Source organism: Amphibalanus amphitrite, unplaced genomic scaffold (genome assembly GCF_019059575.1).
Source record: "Amphibalanus amphitrite isolate SeventyFive unplaced genomic scaffold, NRLGWU_Aamphi_draft 000276F_arrow, whole genome shotgun sequence".
In the NCBI taxonomy this organism is placed as follows: domain Eukaryota; kingdom Metazoa; phylum Arthropoda; class Thecostraca; order Balanomorpha; family Balanidae; genus Amphibalanus; species Amphibalanus amphitrite.
In genome coordinates this window covers 488,315-509,992 of record NW_024881771.1, presented here as the reverse complement: position 1 = coordinate 509,992, position 21,678 = coordinate 488,315, and the positions used below count along the sequence as shown (strand labels likewise).

The 21,678-nt window shown below is 46.0% G+C and overlaps 2 protein-coding genes across 7 annotated transcripts in view; one reads left to right on the top strand and one right to left on the bottom strand.

The window, feature by feature from the left end:
- Positions 1-212: 212 nt before the first annotated feature.
- LOC122387198 (serine/threonine-protein kinase Pink1, mitochondrial-like) lies at positions 213-15,273 on the bottom strand. 2 transcript variants are annotated; one of them, XM_043377136.1, is made up of 11 exons: positions 15,060-15,273; positions 13,416-13,740; positions 12,629-12,835; positions 12,168-12,312; positions 11,725-11,878; positions 11,091-11,270; positions 10,480-10,605; positions 8,830-9,001; positions 8,266-8,496; positions 3,132-3,221; positions 213-1,260 (listed from the first exon to the last, which is right to left on the bottom strand). In XM_043377136.1, the coding sequence occupies exons 2-11, from the start codon at positions 13,662-13,664 to the stop codon at positions 1,096-1,098; spliced, it is 1,719 nt and encodes a 572-aa protein (XP_043233071.1). In that variant the 5' UTR covers positions 13,665-13,740; positions 15,060-15,273; the 3' UTR covers positions 213-1,095. The 2 variants fall into 2 exon arrangements, with proteins under 2 accessions (XP_043233071.1, XP_043233072.1); XM_043377137.1 differs by having other exon boundaries at positions 15,191-15,273.
- LOC122387196 (ATP-dependent RNA helicase DDX24-like) overlaps positions 14,719-21,678 on the top strand; it is a 19,321-nt gene continuing 12,361 nt past the window's right edge. The window contains exon 1 of one of the 5 annotated variants that reach the window (XM_043377133.1): positions 14,719-14,741. The gene's annotated coding sequence lies outside the window, so the exon portion shown is untranslated. Of the gene's footprint in view, positions 14,742-18,248; positions 18,424-18,875; positions 19,048-20,285; positions 20,312-21,678 lie in introns of those variants that run through there. The other 4 variants (XM_043377129.1, XM_043377131.1, XM_043377132.1 and 1 more) reach the window with 4 other exon arrangements.

The following is a 21,678-nucleotide window of genomic DNA, read 5'->3' as shown; positions in this document are numbered from 1 at the left end:
GAGGACGGATGGCCATTTGGTGGATGGAAGGTGGTGTGGGGGGCGAGAGAAAGGCATACTTAACTTATGGCAATGATTGCGGCAACCAACAGTCCTCTCTCCACAGTCAGTACCTAAACCTACACGATGTGAATGTTGTGTCAAGATATCCCCATTGTCTAATTTGATACATTCCTATATGTCAAAATACTTGGCCTCACTGACAGAAGTTGTGTTGTCTGTGAAACCTTGTATTCTTCGACACACTCCGAAATTGCAGATACATGATACACGCTTGTCTCTCGAATTTCAGCCCCACGGTTCCTTGCGGGATTAAAATATCATTTCACAATGCGACATGAATAATAAAGACGACACTTGCGCGACATCCTCACAACTCGGGATAAAACTGCTGATCAGATCAGGTAAAGCTACATTAACCGCACCTATATGCACGGGGACGAGCGAAGACACAGACAGCTTGGTGTCGACCTCCTGGGAACAGAAACACCCCTAACAAATGAGCCAGCACCGATAGCGACTACATGCCACAGTGCTCCTGTGGTAATACAGGCCCGACCACCAGTCACTATGGCCTAACCAGGGGAAGCGGCTACTCGAATTTACCTCAACGATCTACTCGCATCCAGAAATATAACATAGAATAACTGGCCTGTATAATGATTTTGATTCCAAGCTGAATATAAATGTACACAATCAAGGATTCAGAGTTCCAGAAATATACGCTTACCGCATCAGATAAATCGGAATTTCGTTAGCCTACTGGATAGCAATATCGCGCCTCCGTAATGCCTATCCGTGGACCTTCTACAGCAAACATTGATGAGTTAGCATAAGGAGTTATCTATAGGTGGGCCTCTATATCCTTCAGAGACCGTACAGATCACGTCGGAAACGCTATCACCAAGCCAGGTTCCATTCATACCTGGCACACACAGTTCACTTGCCTGCCGTCGACTCCGCAGCTCCACGGCAGCGCCGGCGCCGCCTCGACCCGATCCGTGCACCACTGACGGCCGCTGTGAGGGCGCTGTGCGATGCCCCGCCGACACCTCAGTGTGCTCTATCACAGATGATTCAGCTCGCCGACCGGCCTCAGACGTGTCGCTGCAGCCAGCGGAGCGCCTCGCTCAGGTCGGCATAGGTGAGCCGACAGAGGAGCGTGTGCACGAGCACGTGCTCCAGCCGATCGTCGCGCTCCGTGCGGCTGCGCCACTCGCACATCACCTTGGCGGTCAGTGTGAGCAGCCACTGGCGGATCTGCAACGTACAGGGGGAGAGTCAGTGTCAGCAGCCACTGACTAATCTGCCACGCAAACAGGGAGAGAGACATTGACACACATGACACAGACATATCGCCTTGACGGTGAACGTCAGAAGCCACTGACGGATCTCATCTGCAACGCGAGAAGAGAGAATTCAATACACATGGCACCGGTCAGACACAACACTGGCATTACAGGGCGGGCAGGTAGTTATGTCACGGACAAACGCAGACATTTCAGTCAGATACCGACGTGATCATCATATGCCTAGGGACAGCCAACTGGCATCGCTGTCAGTCACATTATACGGATGTTATCAGAAATATGTGAGAAATAAAAATCATCCATCATGGCAACTCTTTCAACCAACACTCAACAGTATCCACCACGGGTTCCGGACAAAAAGTCAAATGATAAAAGGTAAAAGGATGATTAGTCAACAGACATTACGTCAAAAGCACGAAGTCAAAAATCTTAAAAGTCAACAGGTAAAAGGTCAACAAAGAGGAAAGTCAAAAGGCAAAAAGTCAAAAAGGATAAAACGTCAAAAGATAAAAAGTGAAATTGTCAAAAAGTCAATGAACAAAAAGTCAACTAGCATAGAAGTCAAAAGACAAAAAGTCAAATGGACATAAGGTCAAAAGCCAAAAAGTAAAAACGGCAAAAAGTCAAATTGCCAAAAAGTAAAAAGGACAAAAGTCGAAAGACAAAAAGTGAACAGGACATAAAGTCAAAATCCAAAAAACCAAAAGGACAGAAAGTCAAAAGGACAAAAAGTCAAAAAACAACAAGTCAACCGGGCATGAAGTCAAAATAAAAAGTCAAAAGTTCAAAAAGTCAAAAAGACATATAGTCAAAGTCCAAAAAGTCAAAAGGACAAAAAAATCAAAGGGACAAAAAGTCAAAAGGACAAAAAGTGAAGAGGACAAAGGTCAAAAGACGAAAAGTCAACAGAACATAAAGTCAAATTACGAAAAAATCCAAAGGACAAAAAGCCAAAATCCAAAAACTCAAAAGGACAAGTCAAAGAGACAAAGTCAATGACACCTGGATCATCAGTCATTACATACATGAGATAACATTTACAAACAGCTGTACACAATTAAAGGAAAAGGGCCACCTTCGTGAAATATGAAGATATCGTTGTTTTTCATTTAGACATTATTATTTTTCATTTTCTTTTTAAAACTGGTGCCAGAAGTGCACAATTCGCGAAAAAGTATTTAAAACTATTTAACATATTGGTACTATGTTGATACTCTCTACGGCACCTACTGTATGATGGCATAGCGATGACGTCACACTCAAGCCAATCAGCGTTCAGAAGACAGACTCGTCGGATTGTGTCAGATAAGCTGATTGGTTAAAGCTGAGCTGGTTGGAGCTGATTGGTAAAAAACCAAAGCCTCGCCGCGGGTGGCTGTATTGTCGGATAAGAACGCATTCCTGGGATAAGGACGCATTCCTGGCGTATTTTCTTTTAAAATTGCCGATAACTACGAATGGAGGCCGAAATCGGCCGTAAGGAGGTAGACAGATAGGTTTTCGGACACGGGCTTAGGGCTACAAGATGGCTATCTCAGTTTCAATCCCCATGTTAAAGGTGGCCCTACTTTGTTGACTTTCTGTCTGTTGACTTAATGTCCTTTGACTTTTTATCCGTTTACTTTTAACGTTTTGACTTTTCATCCGGGAATCATCCACCACCGCTTGTCATGTGCCTACATAACAAACGCGCCAAGGACGGAGAGAGAAGGCAAGCACGGTGCTCCCGACTCTCACCTGTTTGTGAGAGGGAGGCGCGGCGAAATAACGAACGCTCGAGGGACGGACATATGAGGTGAGCACGGTGCTCTGAGCTCTCACCTGTTTGTGAGAGGGAGGCGCGGCGAACCACGCTTTGGGCGCCCACAGAATCAGCTGGCAGATGGTGGCCGCTGCGCGCGCAGACACACGCTGAAATCGGCAGAACACGCAACGTTAGGACAAATTATTTGACGCGAGCGTATTAGAAGCACTGCAGCAGATAAGGTCAAACGGTCGCACAAAAGTCCACAATGTAGCAGTCCATAGTACACACTGGAATACACCGTTACCGACATTGGAGTCTAGTCGGCAGTCTAGGACGTAAAATCATGATTTTGAAATTAAAAATGGAATGAATCAATTATCGGAGAAGATATCAGTGACAAAAAAGAACGACGGCAGCCACGACGGCATTTCCAAGGGAGTGGCGGTACTAACACAGATACAGCTGCAGAACTATCAGTCAGTAGCATCTTCATATGGGGCGTTCCACGACAGATCAACCAAGCCATAACACCCTACCTCTCAGATTTTGATGAAATTGCGTCTATGGGGTTATCCGTACCGTAGATTCATAATCTCTTATTTTTAGCGTTATACTACGAAGGGTTTACGAGTTATAGCCAGAGGCATTTTTCAAAATGCCCAGAGTAACCCTCTTTTAAACTCGTATTATCAAAAAATATAGCCAGTAACCTACATTAATATGCATATCATTGGAATCCTCATTGACAGTAGAAAATTATCCAGCCAAAATATTTTGAAAATTTTCAAAATCGCAAGATTTTTTGAAATAATGAATTTTTGATTTTCGATTTTCAAAAGGTGGCCATTTAATTTTTGACAAAAATATTATGCCAAAAGATGCCTCTGGATATGGAAATTTAATGTCTAAAAAATTAGAGACATGTTTTGCCTTTAACTTTTTATATAATTTTTTGTTTCCGACAATGTTTGTAGTAAAAGGGAACATTTGGTAATGCCTTCCAGAGCCAATCATTCTCCTACCCACATATCCTCGAACTGTTTCATGAAAATTAGAAATAAAAGCCTGGCACTCACACTCACAGACCAGGCATGCGATTATTGAATGATGTTTGCTTCACTTTCGCTGTAGTTTCGAACATTGTTCAGGCAAAAAAAAAAAGAGCTGAACACTGATATCGGCCGCCTCGCATGTAATTCTGATATGCTTCTAAGCAGCTTGCACTGGTGAAACGTTACACTGGCGGATCCAGGGGGTAGGGCAATGCTCCCCCCAAAGCCCGTTTACCCCCCCCCCCCCCCCGCAAAAACCCGAGTTTTAACATTGCGCCTATGGCGGTGCATGGAAAGGAAGGGGCCATTTCGGCCATTCCCCCCCCCCCCCCCAAAAAAAAAATAAACGTCCGGCTCGATCCGCCAATGAAACGTTAGGAATTATCAAAATTGCTAATCGGACATTGTGGCCGGACATACCTACACAACTTCCGTTCATAAGAGCCGAGGCTGTGTTAGAGTTAACCCTATTCCTGGCGGGCTCCGCCGGGACAAGAAACTGGCGGGGGGGGGGCCGATTCGGCCCCCCCCCCCTGAGATCTCGAGAACGAAGCAAGATAGCGACAAGCGGTAAACGGCAGCGGATACGCATGGACAAGATCTACAATTTTTACTAAGGTCATTTTCAGGTCAGGTCACAGATGACGTTACAGGGGTCGAAAAAGTCAAAATGGCGGCGCTAGATATGGAGAGAGTTTTTCTCGAATAACTTTCGAATTAGTCAAGATAGGAACAAACTAAGGGCATCATAGTGATCCTCTCGTCAATCCGCATCGAATGATATATATGTTGACCTCGAAAGGTCAAGGTCAAAGGTTGACCTCAGGTCACGTGACGTCGAGGTCATCATGTATATCATTCGATGCGTCTTGACGAGCTGAACACAATGAGACCATCCACGCGTCTGTATCTTGTTTCTGTACGGAGTTATTGGCCAAAAACCTTTGGTGACCTTTGATGACGTCACATGACCTCACAGCTGCCCAACAGCAAAACAGACCTCAAGGTAGTGAAGGTTGATCGTATATGAAGTCATGTATGGTATATGGGGCCATTCCGACCCGTTTTAGTGGTAAAAACAGGGAGTTGATTTTTCCCCCATTGACTTATAATGGGGAGGTCGCGAAACTGACCTGACCTTAGGTCACCGATATCAAATTTCCGAGATATACAAATTGCACATACTGGTACCCTAACTAAAGCCTGAAGAGAAGAAATTGATCGGTCAAAAACTCTAGCTCTGGCGTGATTGCAAACTTTTCTGAGGTAGGGTCACCAAACCGCCTCTGGTGACCTGACCTGAGGTCAGATCAACTCAAAATTTTCAGACATGTTGCGTAGAAGCCTTATAGGAAAAGTCAGAAAATTTGAGCTTCCTAGCTCAACGCGTTTGGGAGAAATAACCAAAAAACCTCAGGGGGGGGGGCTCCTGAGGCCCCCCCCGCCAGGAATAGGGTTAAATGAGGAGAAGGCTCTAGCTAGTAATCGCATGAAGTTCGCTCTGTCCTTGTAATAACGGACTTTCAGTAATTTTGATGAATAAATTTGCCACAAAAAAATTATATGAGTACCAAAATGCGGCATTTGAAGGTAACTGATTGCAATTGCCAGGGGCGTGACCAGGTCAGAGTAGGCGGGGGTGACAAAATTACAAGTACTTGAAAACTCGCCGATATTGAATTCTGTTTTCTTGAAACTGGAAGCATCTCTAACGTTTTGAAATTAATGCATTTCGAGGTAGCTAGTGGCTTGGGATGCTCCATGTTTCACTAACATTCACTTTCATAGTATTTTTATTCCCACCCGGCCGAAGGGGAGGGTTTGATGTGCAGCCCCAACGGTTTTCTCGATATTGTTTGCAGTGGTGTAAGGCTGGAGAGCTAAAAGTTGACATTCCGAATCTGTTGACACCAACAGAACAGGCTCAGGTCAGCTTACTGACATATGACGTCACAAATAAACCTCGGAATAATGCAAAAAGTTGCAGCTTTGCACTGTACTCTCAGTGTAAGGGAACCTTTTGCAGGGGATGACACAAGTAACGGCAGTAACGGCTCTTGAGATTTTACAACATCAATTCCCCTAACTTTCCTAAATTTTCACCCGAAGTCAAGCTGGTCACGTGACTTCACTAATATAAGTCAATGGGAAATATTGAAACATTTGAACTGTTATTTGGATGCCGAAAATGATCCAAGCCCATCTCAAACACCTGTAATCGTGATTTCATACACTTTTGCGATGAGCGATTCTTAGGTTTTGCATTGAGGACCTTGCAATGCGCCGTATATGCCGTTACATTGTACGGTCGTGTGAGGTCATCGGTTTTCTTTTTGTCAATGACTGAATGGAATTTATCTAACGAGTCGAATAAGCCACCAGTGAACTCAGGGAACCCTGCTGAGCTGAATCATTTACTTACAATAGCCGTTTTTCACGACGGTTATCTGACACACATTAACTGATATTTGATGGGATTTGGTCAAATTTGGTTCATAGTTGATTCTTAATTGTTTTTAGCTTAGGTTGCGCTAGTTGCTTATTGACCTTATTTATCAAATTATCAGTCGTTACTTTTTACTCAAGCATAAGAATAAAATTACGTTATGAAAATAGCTGTAGTAAAAGATTTGGCTAGATTCGTCTGATATCCGTCGTGAAAACGGCTGAAATGGCCTCATTTGAACAGCTTCTTGACCTCAGCGGTTTTGATGTGGCCTCGACCTGAGGAAAACATCTTAAGCTGACCTCTTCCAAACCAAGTTTTATCATTCCGGCAACCGGTAACCTCTGAGGTCAGGTCAAATGCCTTGAGGCAGGGATCCAAATTTCGGTCAATAAATCCCTTAAATGGTCGCGAGTCATTTCGGTATCTGGCAAAATATTTCAGGTCCCGAAACTGGTCAATTGAGATAATACCGACCTACGGCAAAAGTATCTGTCGATTCGACAGCTCATTCTCAGTACATTGATGTCCCTCCCCTCAATGTCGTCATTTTGTTAGGAATCTATTAACGAAAAACTCGACTCAATCAGCGTTAGTGACGTCATAAATGACGTTGCGTCATTATGACGTCATGCAAGGCCCACCAGCAAAACTAAAGCATCGGACCTTGCAAAGAATGCGTGAATTACATACGTTCTCTCCGTAAACTATTGTTTGGCGTTTCGCAATAGTAACATTTTTAAGCATTAGATAGGCTCACTTACGTGACGTCATAGTTCAGTAAAGTGACCTTATATGAAAGTTCATTTGATGTCACAAGATAAATCAACTAGATAACTTGTAATAACTTTCCGGCTTCAGCACTCTATCGCCAATGCGACCCCAGCAGTGATGAGAAAACCGTCAAAGGTGATTAGCATTCGCTCCCTCGGCCACAGGGGGTTAAACCTCGCTCTCTTGAAAACAATACGCCATTATGACGTTTTTGGATCTTTGGGTCCTAACTTAGCTTTCGTAGGTGTCTTAAGCATCTTTAAAAAGAATTAACAGCGTCGCAATGAGCTCTTGATCACATTTCACCGTACTCCGTTTAGACCGGTTGACAGTTATTGTTATTTTTTTCACTGTACGACGAAATTCAATGTTGTATAGCGACCTTTAGGGGAAAAACATGTTTTTAATATTTTCATCATTGAAAGTCAATGCGTTGACAAGACTTTTGCTGCAAAAATAAATTGTAAAAAAAGATGGCCACGTTCTCAAAATTTGATTTTTATAAATCAATTTTATGTTAAAAAATTAAACGAGCAAAATTTTCAAAAATAATTGATATCACCAAAATCTTTGGTTAATTCTTATTGTGATGATATGCAGTTTTATATGAATCTAATCAGTATTTAGCTAAATATTTGCGGATGAAACTTAGAGTTTTTATGGTAGCCATTAAGCTGCCTGGGGCGATATCTCCCAAAGTATTGGACGAATGAGATTGAAAATGTCACAACACGAATCGCCGGACAAGATAACCCCATAGACGAAATTTCATCAAAATATGAGAGGTAGGGTGTTATTTCGCGATTTTTTTGGTCGATCTGTCGTGGAACGCCCCATATGTGAGTTTGTTCGCAGTCATATTGCAACGAGTAACGCCAAGCACAATCTTCAACCGTACCATCCCATCCCATAACAGCCCCCCCCCCCCCTGCACACCTGCGCCGGGTCGCGCCGCAGCATATCCTCCACCAGGCAGCGCAGGAGCGCCGGGACGGAGGCCGGCAGCGGCGGCAGGTCACGTTCAGAGTACGTGGCGCTGTTGAGTCGGTCCGGCCCGTAGAACGGGTTCGTGCAGCCCAGGATCTCGTAGGCAATGGTACCGACCGCCCAGACATCCGCCCGGCTGTAGTCCAGGGAGGCGAACCGGCCCGGCCGGCCGCCAGAGATCTGTGGAGCGAGCGATGGGTAGCGGTACGGTTACAGGCTCGCTACGGCTTTGGGTACACACCTCAGTACAAAGCACACACGAAAAGATCAGTTGCGGTGGTCTCAGATCAGCGGTAGTGGTGATCTCAGACATCAAAGATCGGCCGTGGTGGCTCAATTGAAAACAAATCGCGTCCTACACAGAAGCAAATCGATTCCGGGACGAAAAATACAACAGTCATGCATCGGAAAAGAGAAAATGAAATAGCGACCAGTAAATCTATCCCTTCCTCAGCGGCACAAAACTCCCCGGCGCTCCCCCTCACCCAGCGCCCGTCCCGTCCGAGTACTCACCTCCGGTGGCATCAGAGCCAGGTTGCCACCGCGGTCGACGTCCCACGAGGTGAACGGCACCGTCAGCGCGCCGCTAGTCTCAGCCAGACAGCAGCCGAAGTCGGAGATAACCAGCTGTGGCTGCTGCCGGCCCGCCGACGTGTCCACCAGCAGGTTGTCCGTCTTCAGGTCCCTGCGCGCGTACAGAGAGTCCTCATGTGAGTTAGGTGACTAGGCTACTTGGGGCTGACGGGCTTGTTGGCTGCGGGATAATTTGCTTCCAAGTCGTCCGGTAAGCGGGAAATATAACTGAAACAAGGCTAGCTCACTAAGCAGCCGGACACACTTAACCCGCGCCCCAGTGGCGGTCTCAGCCAACTTCGCCCTAGTGGGGGGGGGGGGGCATATGTTACCACCCGCCTCTAACTCAAAAACTAAGAGGGCTAGAAAGACGCGGTAAAAAGCAGCCGATAGCTTTTGATGCGTACGTTTGAAAGTATTTCGGTCATTTTTCATCTTAGAGCTATATTGGGGTCACCACAGGTCATCAAAGGTCAAAATTTGCGAATTGTCATTATATTTTTTCAGAAAACATGCCATTATCTCAGGAACTATGATAGCTAGAAGAACGCTGGGAAAAGCAATCGATAGCTTTTAAACTGTTCTTTTGATAAGGTCATAATCAAAAATGACCTCAGGTCAACGGTTGAGCCTCCAGAGGGCAAAAACTCCAAAAATAGCTGTTTTTACGAGAAGTGTTTTTCGACAATAACTTTTGACTAAAAAAAGCTAGGACATTTCTATTACCAGAATCATCTTGTTCCTCTCGCCGAGACGCGTCGAATGAACTATAACTTGACCTTGAAAGGTCAACTTGAAAATTTGACCTCAGGTCAAGGTCATGACCTGACCGGAAAAGGTCATGTTGCATATCAGTCGATGCGTCTCGGCAAGAAAAACACAATGAAGCCAACCCCAGCGTTCTATCTCTTTCCAATCGAGAGTAATTGACAAAAAGCTGTTTGTAGCCTCAAATGACCTCGGATGACCTTTCTAGAGGCTATCAGCAAAAAAAGACATCTTGGTCGTCACGGGTGGTCCAAATAATTGTGATTCTGAAATATTTGGACTGTTCCTATGCGTACACACGGATCTAGAGGCATTTTCGTTTTTCTCCATTGACTTATAATGGAAAGGTCACGCCACTGACCTGACCTTAGGTCACGCATATAAAAAATCCGAGATATACAAATTGTAGGCACCCATAACATCATGCAATCCACCAAGTTTAAAACCTCTCTGACAAACACAGCAGGCTGGACATGATTGCAAACTTTTTTAGGCTTGGTCAGTTAACTTGACCTGGTGACCTGACCTGACATGACCTGGGGTCAAAAATTTCACACATTGTCCAAAATTGATGTGCAAAAAGCTACCCCGCGGTTTTTTTATTCACACGCAAAAAACGCGACAGGGTGGTAACATATGCCCCCCCCCCCCCCCACTGGGGCGAAGGTTAACTACAGTCTACAGCTCACACAACCTGAGGTTGAAGCCAGGTAAAAGCAGCAGCCTAGTATACCGCCCAGCCCAGAGCCTAGTGTTCTGGATTGGGTTGGTCCGCTGCCTGTGCCGGTCTGTTGTCTCGGACTCCAGCCGTGCCGTTCCTACCTGTGCGCCACGCGGTGCTGTCCCAGGTGGGTGACACCCTCCAACAGCTGGGTGAGCAGCAACAGCCGGGTGTGAGCAGACAGCTCCGGGCACTGGGCCAGCAGCGTGCGCAGGTCTCCGTCGTACCTGTCGGAAAATAGCGGTCACAGTCACTGAAGGCTTCTGAAGACTGAAGTCACAGTCACAGGGGAAAAAGGGATTATGAATTGTGTCTATCGATAACAAAGACCGTGGATATCGAGACCACAGACAAACACAGATTGTGGGTGCCGTAACTAGACAAGAGATGGTAAAGAACTGAGAACATTAGTGCATCGTACGCATCGTTTTTCGTTACCACAGACTCGGGACCCCTACCCCCACGAGCTGCAAATAGCTGGGTAGAGGAACAAAGACAATAAACGCTAGACCACCACCATGACAAGCGGTACTTCACTATAGCACTGAAGATCTGGCAGCACTCTGTAATATTGGAGTGTTATCATCGGAGTATTATCTGCGCCAAGGCCGATATCAAACCCATATAACAAATAGCTATCTAGCATTCCCGTCGCCGAGTAAAAACTGACTGATAAGACGTGTACTGCGCGTCTGACGGAGTACCGACTAACCGTTTCATGAGCAGGAAGAGGCTGGCGTTGCGGCCGGCTCCGTCTGGGTTGAGTCGCGCCGGCAGGGCGGCCGGGTAGCTGGAGAGAGCGCCACCCACCAGCGGCACGCGGTCCACCAGCACGGCTCGAATGTCGACGATGTTCCGGTGGGGCGGCAGGTCAGCCAGCCGCAGTCCCACGCTGGGACAGAGGGCACGGGAGGTCAAACAGCCGCAGTCCCACGCTGGGACAGAGGGCACGGGAGGTCAAACAGCCGCAGTCCCACGCTGGGACAGAAGGCAGTGCGTCACAAAGCGGCAGGTCGGCAGGCTAGCCGCAGCCTCACACACCGACAGAGAGCAGTACATCATAAAGCAGGTCAAAAGGCGGCAGATCGGAAGGGCGGCACCGTCTTACAGGCACATTAACGCCATCCCGAGGTTACTAGCTGTAATTCATGGTAAATGACGCGGTTGTCGGCAACGATTTTACAGCATCGCGCCAATAATTACTCAGACACCTAAACGCAGCCTCCTGGAGCCCTTCAATCTCACTAGCCCTGTGACGAGGCGTCGGACCTCCTCTGTGACGGTGTACCAGGCGCCGGCCCATCCACCCTGCACAGTCCCCTGGGCACCCGCCCGCTCTCACTTACCCAGTGACCAGTCGTCGGACCTCCTCAGTGACGGTATACCAGGGTGCCGGCACCACCTCGCGGTGCATGGCGCGCAGAATGCTCCAGGCGTTACTCTCGGCGTCGTAGTTGAACATCATCTTCAGCGCCAGGTTCCAGCCAGCATCTCCAGTGCCTATAAATCGGCCGACAGGGGAGAGCATACAGCGGGTTAGGACGATCGTCGACGTCGACCATGTAACGCAAGCGCATAAATTCATACACAGACCCATGCAGAAGCAATCAAAGACCAAGAGAATTAACTACATAATTGAAGTGTTTTCTTAAACGACATTTAGCATCGATAAAAACGGCAGCACGGAACAAAGGGACGGAAGTCTGCCAAATACAAGAGAGCTGGATGTGAAAAAGGGATGGGTAATTGGCGAAGAGCCCGGTCCGAATCTCGACTGCTGGCGTCCCACCTTTGATGCGGGCTTTGTAGACGACGGCGTTGCAGCCCTTGGCGATCTCGTCGCTGATCTCAATGTCGTGGAGTGTCTCGACGTTGGCGTGACAGTCGGACGGCTCCGGGTCACAGTCGGGCCAGTGCATGTCGCGCACAAACTTCTGCTCACACAACACAACGCACAAGGTTTGCACACTGTAAGCACTCGGCAAACATTTAGAACTGCTTAACATCGTGAATAACACCTTTTCGCAAAAAGTATGCGTACCGTCGCCGCCAATTTTACCTAATATCTATTCGTATTTAATAAATTGAGATAATTTGAAATCACCTCAAACGAATGTCAGCTATCGGCAACTAAGAATTGCGTATTTTGACGTTGCAAAAGCAGGTCTTCAGGTTATAAATCCATCAAGCCATAGGACTAAAATACCGCGAACCCTGACTGAGCAGATCAGTGAAGCTGGAACAGCGTACCTTGATATCTGCGCAGAGCACCTCCATACGGTCGGCCTTGGTGACGAGTCCATCATCTCCGGTCAGGGTGATGCCGACAAACGCCACCAGCGTGTGGGTGCCGCCGGAGAAGAGGAGACGCTGAGCCAGCTCCTTACACTGGCGCGACAGCAGCCGGCTGGAGGGGTTCACCAGACTGCCCACCAGCTGCCGCGTCACCCAGCGCACCTGGACAACAGCAGAGTAAGACGCTACAGACTGCCGCGCCACCCAGCGCACCTGCAGAGCGACAGGGTAAAACTAGTCCAGACTGCCCACCAGCTGCCGCGTCACCGAGCGACACATAGAACAACAGAGTGAGACCTCCAGACTGCCCACCAGCTGCAGCCGAGACCCAGCCCACCTGCAGAGCGACAGGGTAAGACTAGTCCAGACTGCCCACCAGGAGGCGCGTCACCCAGCGCACATATAGAACAGAGTCAGATGCTCACACATTCATTTATTTACTCCTACACCACCACTTCATTTATTTACTCTTACACCACCAGAATAGACATCATCGAGAAGTTGCCGCACTTAATGTTTGAGTGCTAAAATGAGGCAGATTACTGTCTCAAGGTTGCAAGTTCAAAGGACTTAAAAAGAAGAGGACGAAAAGGCGTAATGTAGGTACCAAGTGGACCAGTCAGGAGCCGCGATCAGTGTTTGTAAGTTTGGTCAGATGAGGATTCCAAATGACTGAAATTTAAGGGCCATGTTCAACAACTATCCTTCCTGGAGTTACGAGTTTCTTTATTCCATCACTCACCTGTTGCCTCAGGACTGTAGTCCAAGCGACGACGGGGTTCGAAACCGCTACGGGCGGCGGCGGCTGTTTCAGAAGCACGCGGTGGTAGGTGCGGCTCGGAGGGTCGAGCGTGGGCCGGCCGCGGGGCCCGGCGCGCGAGCAGCGATCACCGTCCGTCAGCAGACGGTGCACCAGCTTATTTCGGCTCAGCTTCAGCACATAGTCGTTCAGCTTGGTGTACAGAAATTGGCCCAGCAGCATACCGTTCATTTTCAGATGGAGGTTGAGTCTCAGAGTTAGAGATGTAGAGAGAAAAAGAGCATTGGGCGCAGCCAGGAGACAATGCCTGTGGGAGAAAAAAAAACTGAGCATTAATGAAAAATGGACCAATGTCAACCATAGAAAGGAACTTCAAAAAGGCTAACTGCATACATTCTATTATTCCTCGATTAAATTGATCATTCACAAGGAATTATCATTAATTGAAAGGAGCTAAGACTTGGTAGTAGCTCTTTACCACATGTACCACATGTATTACCACATGTATTACCACCTACCTAAGCTGGTATTCTGGATACAACATTATGGTTATTGATCAATCAACTTGCATCCCTCATCACTCATCAGTGTTGGCCACAGGAATTATGTTGGCACAAGGTTGTCTGGCCAGCCATTGACAAACCCCAGGCTACACCATGTCTTACAAGGCCTATGCACCAGTGTCGTGCCAGCAGTCTCACATCAGCAAGCTTGGTACACCAAATAAGCACAATAACACACAGCCACCCACACTGCTCCACACAAAACCTTTACCCAAAAGTAATTTATCTGCACTTTGGGTGCAACTTGCTCAGGAAGACTGCACAGTATTGCAATTTTCATGATATCTCATTGATGCAGACTGCAGAGGCACTCAGCCATTGCACAGTGTGGTGTGGTGACTGGTGTGGATTTAAAATGGTGTGGTCCAGATTTTTCATGAATTGGTGCAGGCTCCAATGGGCCTCAATTATGTCATACTAATACCTGCAGAATCATGTAGCATTTTATTAAAATTGTATATCATAAGTGCATATTTCTAAATTTTGTGGCCAAAAATATGTAGTTACTCTCTTTTTTGAGCAATTTGTGCAGAGTTCCTTGGTGTAGGCTGGTGCAGAGTAATCAGTTGTCAACCTAGCCTAGCAGCTGGTGCTACTTTCTCCAACCAGCAGCCAGGACAAAATAGTCATAATGATCAAAATGATCTCATAGATCAGGATTAGGGTTGCCATGCTTTGCACAAATAACAGCCAAATACAAAACAATGCACAATGCCTGAAAAATTAACCTAACTAGGTCAATAAAGTAAGACTAAGAGGAAATACTCTAAATTATGTAGGACTAGGTGTGTATACTGTATAGTCTGTGCCATTTCAAGCTTGCAGCCAAAGTGGGTGCCCTGCAGAAAGCTCAAAGCAGTGCCAGTGCGTGATTTCTGTACATACAGCTTTCATTAAAATACACAAATTACTGAAAGGAGAAGCGAACTGCCAAAGCAGCTCTGACCGAAAGCTTCGCATCATGGCATGGAACAGACTATCCCCGCGTTCAATATCTCTCATTCAACGAAGATTCTACGTCGTCCGAGAGACATCGAACGCAACGCGGGGTATATGTAATTACCCTCCGCCGACACAGGCCAGAACTTGACACCTACAAAAGTTTGAGTTAAGTTAGAAACCAAAATTGAAACTGAAATTAAGAGGGCTTCAGGAGCCCAAAGCAATTCATAGCAATTTCTTCTGAACTCTGACCAGGCGAAAGGGAACGATCAATTCCTTTGATCGATATTCAGTGACTCAGATTCAGATGACTGGATCAAAAGCGAAAATCAAAATCAAAATCAAAACAAAGCACACTGACACTGTGGATCAGATTCTCCAAGGTCTTACAATTTCATGTTATTACAGACGTTACATGAGATGAGAACGAAAAAATAAATGACGTCAATGCATTCTTTTCTCGACCTTTTTACGGAAGTTACCGATTTCACTGTAGTAGCGAATGCTTTTATTTTGCCGAAACATCGACTATATTTTACTTCAAATGCGTAAAATATAGGAAATACTCCTACACTACGAGGAAAGTTGAATATAAAGATGGCAGTGAATTAGAAGGAACACAAATTATTTAACAGTGGTTTAACTCTAAAAATTTACCTTTACATCTATGGCGCAACTGCGACAATACTTCACGTTGGATCGCATATTTACGTCTGGACAACGAGTTGCGGGGAAAAGTGCTGATTCTGTTGCAGTTTTAGGAGCCGGTGATTAGGCTGGACTTTGGGGTTACTTTTTCGTTCCGATTCACGTATTTCATAGTGTTTGGCTTTTGAATATTTTAGTTCTTTCAGATAAATATTAATCACCTTACAACTTTTGTAAAAACGTTTCATTTTTTATAAGCCGACATTCAGAGTCCTAAAAATACATCAGCACTACAATCATTGTAAACAAACAAATGGAGCACTTGGCTCTGTTCCAAGGCGCTTTTTAAGTTTATCTGGTTGTTTCCGTACTCTTGTACGTCGTTTTGTTGGATGTTTTGAATCCTTTAAGATTGACTTACATCATATTTAAGAAGCATGTGACTGAAAACAATCCGAAGTATCCAGGAAGCTGACAGAGGTCCTGACTCCTGAACAATATCAATATCAAGTTGAACTTGAAGTTATGAAATTTTGGTTGATAAACACAAGTTGATCGGGCTCATATGTCAGCAAGAAAAAGTAAAATTAAAAGAGCTTATTGGCCAAAAACAAGCTATAATATTGCAGACCTTGGAGCAATACTGAAGAGCACGCTGAGCAGGATCATGCCAGAAAATGTTGACTGATGAGCGCATATTGATGTATTGGTATGAATATTGAATAATAACTTACAACAGCAAGATAAATTAGTGCAAACTATCAAGTTAAAAATCTACAGTGAATGGACTTGGGCAGTTTTACTATGCTTAGATGCTATGCAGATTGTAATGTGCATCAGGTACCTACTCAGTGTCTGGCAAATGAAACATGCGATCATTCCATTGCTACTGGAGGAGAAAGCTTGGATCACTAAATCCACTTTATGTTGATTTTGATGTTAATCATCACTGTATTTCTTGAAAAAAGGATTGTAGTAAAATTGTCAATGTGACAATCCATGCAACGATATGATCATATAATGTGTTCATAGTCATTCGTGATAGTGATTATTGGTCCAATATACAATGGCAAAGCTCTCAGTCTCAGTGTTTCTTCCTGTGGATGGCCAGCAGTGACTCAGAGCTTAGAGGTATTAGTTTTCTTCACAGGGCTGGGATAAAAAGTACTGAGGGTAATCTTCCACCAAGGAACTCTACTTTGACATGGTATGAGATGTAGGCACAAGTAGGTAGGTGCTTAGTTCCCATAGTCAGTAGTTGTGTATGCTTAGTCGGGTTAGCTTAGATTAGATTGTTAGTTTTTTAATTCGCCAAGTGTCCATAAAAATGTGACCTGAGCAATGAGCATACCTGACTAACCTGACAGCTGACCTAACCTCAATCATCACACATATTTGCAGCCTACCCAAGACCTGCATAGCAGTAGCACCCAGTTATAGGTAGGTACTCACCCTAACTCAATCTTACCTGCTAACCTTCAACTTGCCAAAAGTTAGCTCACATTGCCAAGCTGCATCCAGGGAAACAGTCAACTGAGGAACTGGCTCATTGGGTGGCTGGTGTTAGTCTGTGCATTTAAAGTGTTTCTTCTCTGAAGCTGCTCTGCACTGCTGTATGTCATGTTACTGCTCAGAAAATGTGGGAAATGATTACTAAGCTACTTTGGCGCTTTGTTAATGCTCGAGACAAGTACAGATCCTGCAGGGTACAGCTATGAGTTAGATGCTAGGTGAGTATGTTATGTGCATGTGCTGTTCCCTGTTTGACCATAGTAAGTATAAAAACAAGCACAGGGTCACAGTTATATTCATTTGCAGGCACAAAAATGTTTTGATTAACAGGACAGGTATACAATATATCCTCTGTCCTTGGGGGATCTTGCTGCCAAGTTGAGGTACAATGACTGGACTTCAGGATTGATCAACCTTTTCTTAGCCACTGCTTATACACAAGAAAGACCAAATGCTTGTTTGTTTTGATTTACAGGACATGTATCAGTATAGGTACAATACATCCTCTGTCCTTGGGGATCTTGCTGCCAAGTTGAGGTACGATGACTGAACTTCAGGATTGATCAACCTTTTCTTAGCCACTGCTTATGTATATACGAGAAAGACCAAATTGAAATGCTTGTTTGTAAACTGCGTTGAAAATTTAATGATCCACCTTCAATTCTGACATGAAGGCACAAATGAAATAGTTCCGTCACCTTTTGGAATACACAAAGCAAAATATTTAATAAATTTTAGTGGATGGACAAGAGCAATTAGCATAGCCCCCCCCCCCTCAAGTTAACTTCTGGCACTGATGAACTGAACTGATGAATAATTACACTGACGCTTATTCGCTTAATATTTTGTAACAAACGCGCTAAAACTGCAATATAACAGCACTATATGCTTCTTGATAAAATGCATTAGTAGTAAAAATTTAGTCCTGATGGCATTCATTCTTGGTGGAAACGTAATTAAAAAATATTTTGTAGTAACTATTAAATTCCGGCCGAAAACAGTGCACGGTTTAAAAAAGAATCATTCCAATGACGGTCCATTTTTGCGGTCCTGAAATCGCCACTATTTCCGGCCTCTCCAACGCAACTCGTTGTCCAGACGTAAATATGCCGTTGGATCCGTTGGATCCACTGAACGTTGGATCCTTTGGATCAAGGCCCTTAATAATAAACTCACATTGGATCACTTGAACTCAACTTGGATAGGATCAATATAAGATATCAATATACGGCCTTGTTGGATAGGGATCGAGGCATCAAGCAAGCATGTTGTGGGCCTGACTGAAACTGCGAGAACTCTGGTGCGGATCACAGACTTGGATCAAGGTAAGACGACTTTCCAGTGTTGGTTGTATTTACTCTTAACCCCGGCCGACTGGAAAAAATGCACGCTTTCGTCGAGAACTCGAGCGTAGTTGGGCGTTTGCGCCGAAAATTTTCGGCGTACTTCGGCGTAAATCGACGGCTTGCGCCGAAATTTTCGGCGTACTTCGGCGTAAATCGCGAAAAAAAACGTCCGGGGGGTGGCACCAACCCCCCCTCGGCCGGCGAGGGTTAAATGTCTTCGGGAGTTAAACATCTTAAATATCACTTATCTTGTCTTGTGTTCGTCTCAGGGTATTTAAGTCATGTTCAGTGAACCTGATTGCGACTCTCCCACGGCGGGAACAGTTCACCGATCCAGAGTGAGGTTATGGATTGTCGGATCCCCTAGTTCAGATAACGTATGCTATCGTGTGCGTATTGACCGTTGTGATTCCTGTATTTCCGGCATGTGGTTTGTGAGCGGACACTGGCAATCGGTCCCGCGTGGCCTGGTATCTGCCCGATCCCATCGGCCGTGCTTGCACCACGCCTGTTGAAGGCCCCGTCAGGCGTCAGTCACCGGCTGGGCACTACTGCTGATCAGAGCCGGGCAACAAAATAAAGGTTACGTTATGGAACATGCCAGTGAGTTTGTGAGTCAGGAGATTTTGTGATAGCGAACCCTGGTGCTCGGTCCCGCATGGCCTGCTGATGTCTTTTGTCTGCCCGATCCCGTCGACCGTGCCAACAACCGTCTGTAGACAGTAGTCACTGGAAGACAGTCACACACACACGCCAGCCCCCCCCCCCCCTCGACGGAAAGTGCGTGGCTACAGCCTGCAGCCATCAGTAAGCCTTGAAAATTTTCGGCGCATGAAGCATGGCTTGGTAAAATAATTTCGGCGCATATACCCTTGCGCCGAAATTTCGGCGCATCACCTCCGCCGAGAACTTCAGCGTAGTGGAGGCATTTTATCCAGTCGGGCCGGGCGGGCGCCGGCACAGGCCATTTTGCGTCCTTCGACGGCACAAGGGGGGGTTGGTACGACCTCCCGCGTTTGGCCCCTGATCGAGCTAGAGCTTCGCGGGAAAAACAAGCGTGTTGCCCGTCACGAGAGGAAGCCGATGATACCCAATTTTAAGGTCCTAGGTCATAGGGTGACCTTCCAGGTCAGGTCAATGACCCAAAAAAACGGGAAAATCGGGACCTGTTTGAAAGTCATAAAGTGTGGCTGCTATGTGGTTTTCCGGGGTGCTGATCATGAATATCGTGTTAATTTTGATCAGAGATGATGTCTTTAAGCATTTAGACCAGGTCGGGTCAAGTCAGGTCAACAGGTAGGGGATGTGACGGGTATTCGTAATACGTGTCAACCGCCTCTGACAGCTTCGTTACATGTTACGAAGGCACCAAAACTACTTCGTAAATGTTAAAATGGTTGCTAAATTCGAATTCAGCTCCAAAAACTAGCCTAGAAATATGTAAAACTCGAAAAAGTGAGCCGAGGTCACCCGAGGTCACAAAAGGTCAATGACCTGACCTGACCTTCAGGTGACCTTGACACCCACCCTAACGTATGGGAGCAACATCGAATCACATGTTTGAACGTTTGAAACCACGAAAAGCTTGCAAACGCGCGGCTAATGCGAGCCGACATACGCCGAATCGCGATTCCGGCCAAACATGGTCTCGGAAAAGAGGTCACAGATCAAAGATCACTTGGGTCAGGGTCATGAAATTTTCAGGGTAGGTGTAAAATTGATTAATGCGAGGGTACTGAAAGTTTCGTCGCGATTGGCCGCTTTTTACGCGAGCTATTCGCGAAAATTCCTAAGGGGGGTTGCATCAACACCCCCCCCCCTCACCCCTGTGCCGGCGAGGGTTTATATTTACCGTGGATCAGGTCAGGTCAGTTGATCAAATAGACCTAATTGGGAGAAGCTGTATATGACGGACAGCTTCAGAGTTGGGATCCCCTTTGGTGAGGGTTCAGTTGCTCCGGTGCTAGATTACGAGCTCCTTAGTTCACGACATGGATGTTCTGTGGTTGTTGGTAGCAACCACCCTAGTAGCACATCAATATTGTATCGATGTTGTATCAATATTGACAACAATGTTGTATCGATGTAATTCTGTTAGCCACTTTCGACATTGATACGATGTTGAATTTCGACATCGTATCAATATTGACAGGACAACATTGTACAACATTGTTTCGATGTTGATACAACATTGTCTCGATGTTGATTTTTGGTTGATTCAACATTGTCTCGATGTTGATACAACATTGTCTCGATGCTGATTCTTGGTTGATACAACATTGTCTCGATGCTGATTCTTGGTTGATTCAACAATGTCTCGACGTTGATACAACATTGTCTCGATGTTGTTGTGGACAGACCTATACTGTACGAAATCCCGTATCCCCGTAATTACCTAAAATATTCCAGCGTCACCGTCACAGTCAATATTCGGGGAAAATGTATTTCTATGATATACATATGCACAGCTCTTCACTTTTTTCGAGTCAGTTACACTTTACATATCACGTCACACAACCTCGGCCGCCGCTCAGTCTCCGCCATCTTCACATCTTGATCGCGGTTGAGTCAGGGCCGTGGGGGACGGGGGTTGAGTCGCCTGTCGAGCCTCGCACTCCTGTAACAAAGCGGAGATTCCTACGTAACAACGGTAATAAATTGGGCCTTTGAGTAAATTCAGCTCAGTCATTTTCAGCTCAGATAATAGCTCAATTCAGCTCAGATCATGACGCTACATGACGCCACCGGCAGCACTTTTTCTCTTTGCCGCAGGCAGGTGAGTGACGACGATGATCGCCACCATTTTGAAGAGAACGTTTCAGCGCGTTTTTTTTAACTTATCACTGCAATAACTATAGGATAAATGCACTGATTGTCACACAGCAGAAACTGGCGGAAACCTACATGGTCGGATCGAAAGAGGAGACGCGCAGACGACACTGGACACAACACACTCAACACACCCGTCCGCACTCTGCGAGCCGGCACAACGGGACGGGGGACGCGCGGTCCCCTGTCGCGGTCTCCCCCTCTCTAGCCGTAGGCGAGGATGGGACCGCCCGCTGCCGGCCGCGTACAGTCTTCAAAACGGTCAGCGGTCGCTAGATTCCAGTCGGTACGGTCTCTGAAAGAACACAGCGCACGACTGGTGGGAGGGGACCAAGGCACTAACTACCGTGATACTTGAATGGCACCTGTGGCACCCGAATAAAATAATGCCGATAAAATAATGCT

Coding starts and splice junctions, on each gene's coding strand:
- LOC122387198 (XM_043377136.1), bottom strand. CDS start 13,664: ATGAACGGTATGCTGCTGGGCCAATTTCTGTACACCAAGCTGAACGAC. Junction 12,313..12,628: donor TGCTCTGCGCAGATATCAAG/GTACGCTGTTCC, acceptor TTGTGTGAGCAG/AAGTTTGTGCGCGACATGCA. Junction 9,002..10,479: donor CAGCACCGCGTGGCGCACAG/GTAGGAACGGCA, acceptor GTACGCGCGCAG/GGACCTGAAGACGGACAACC.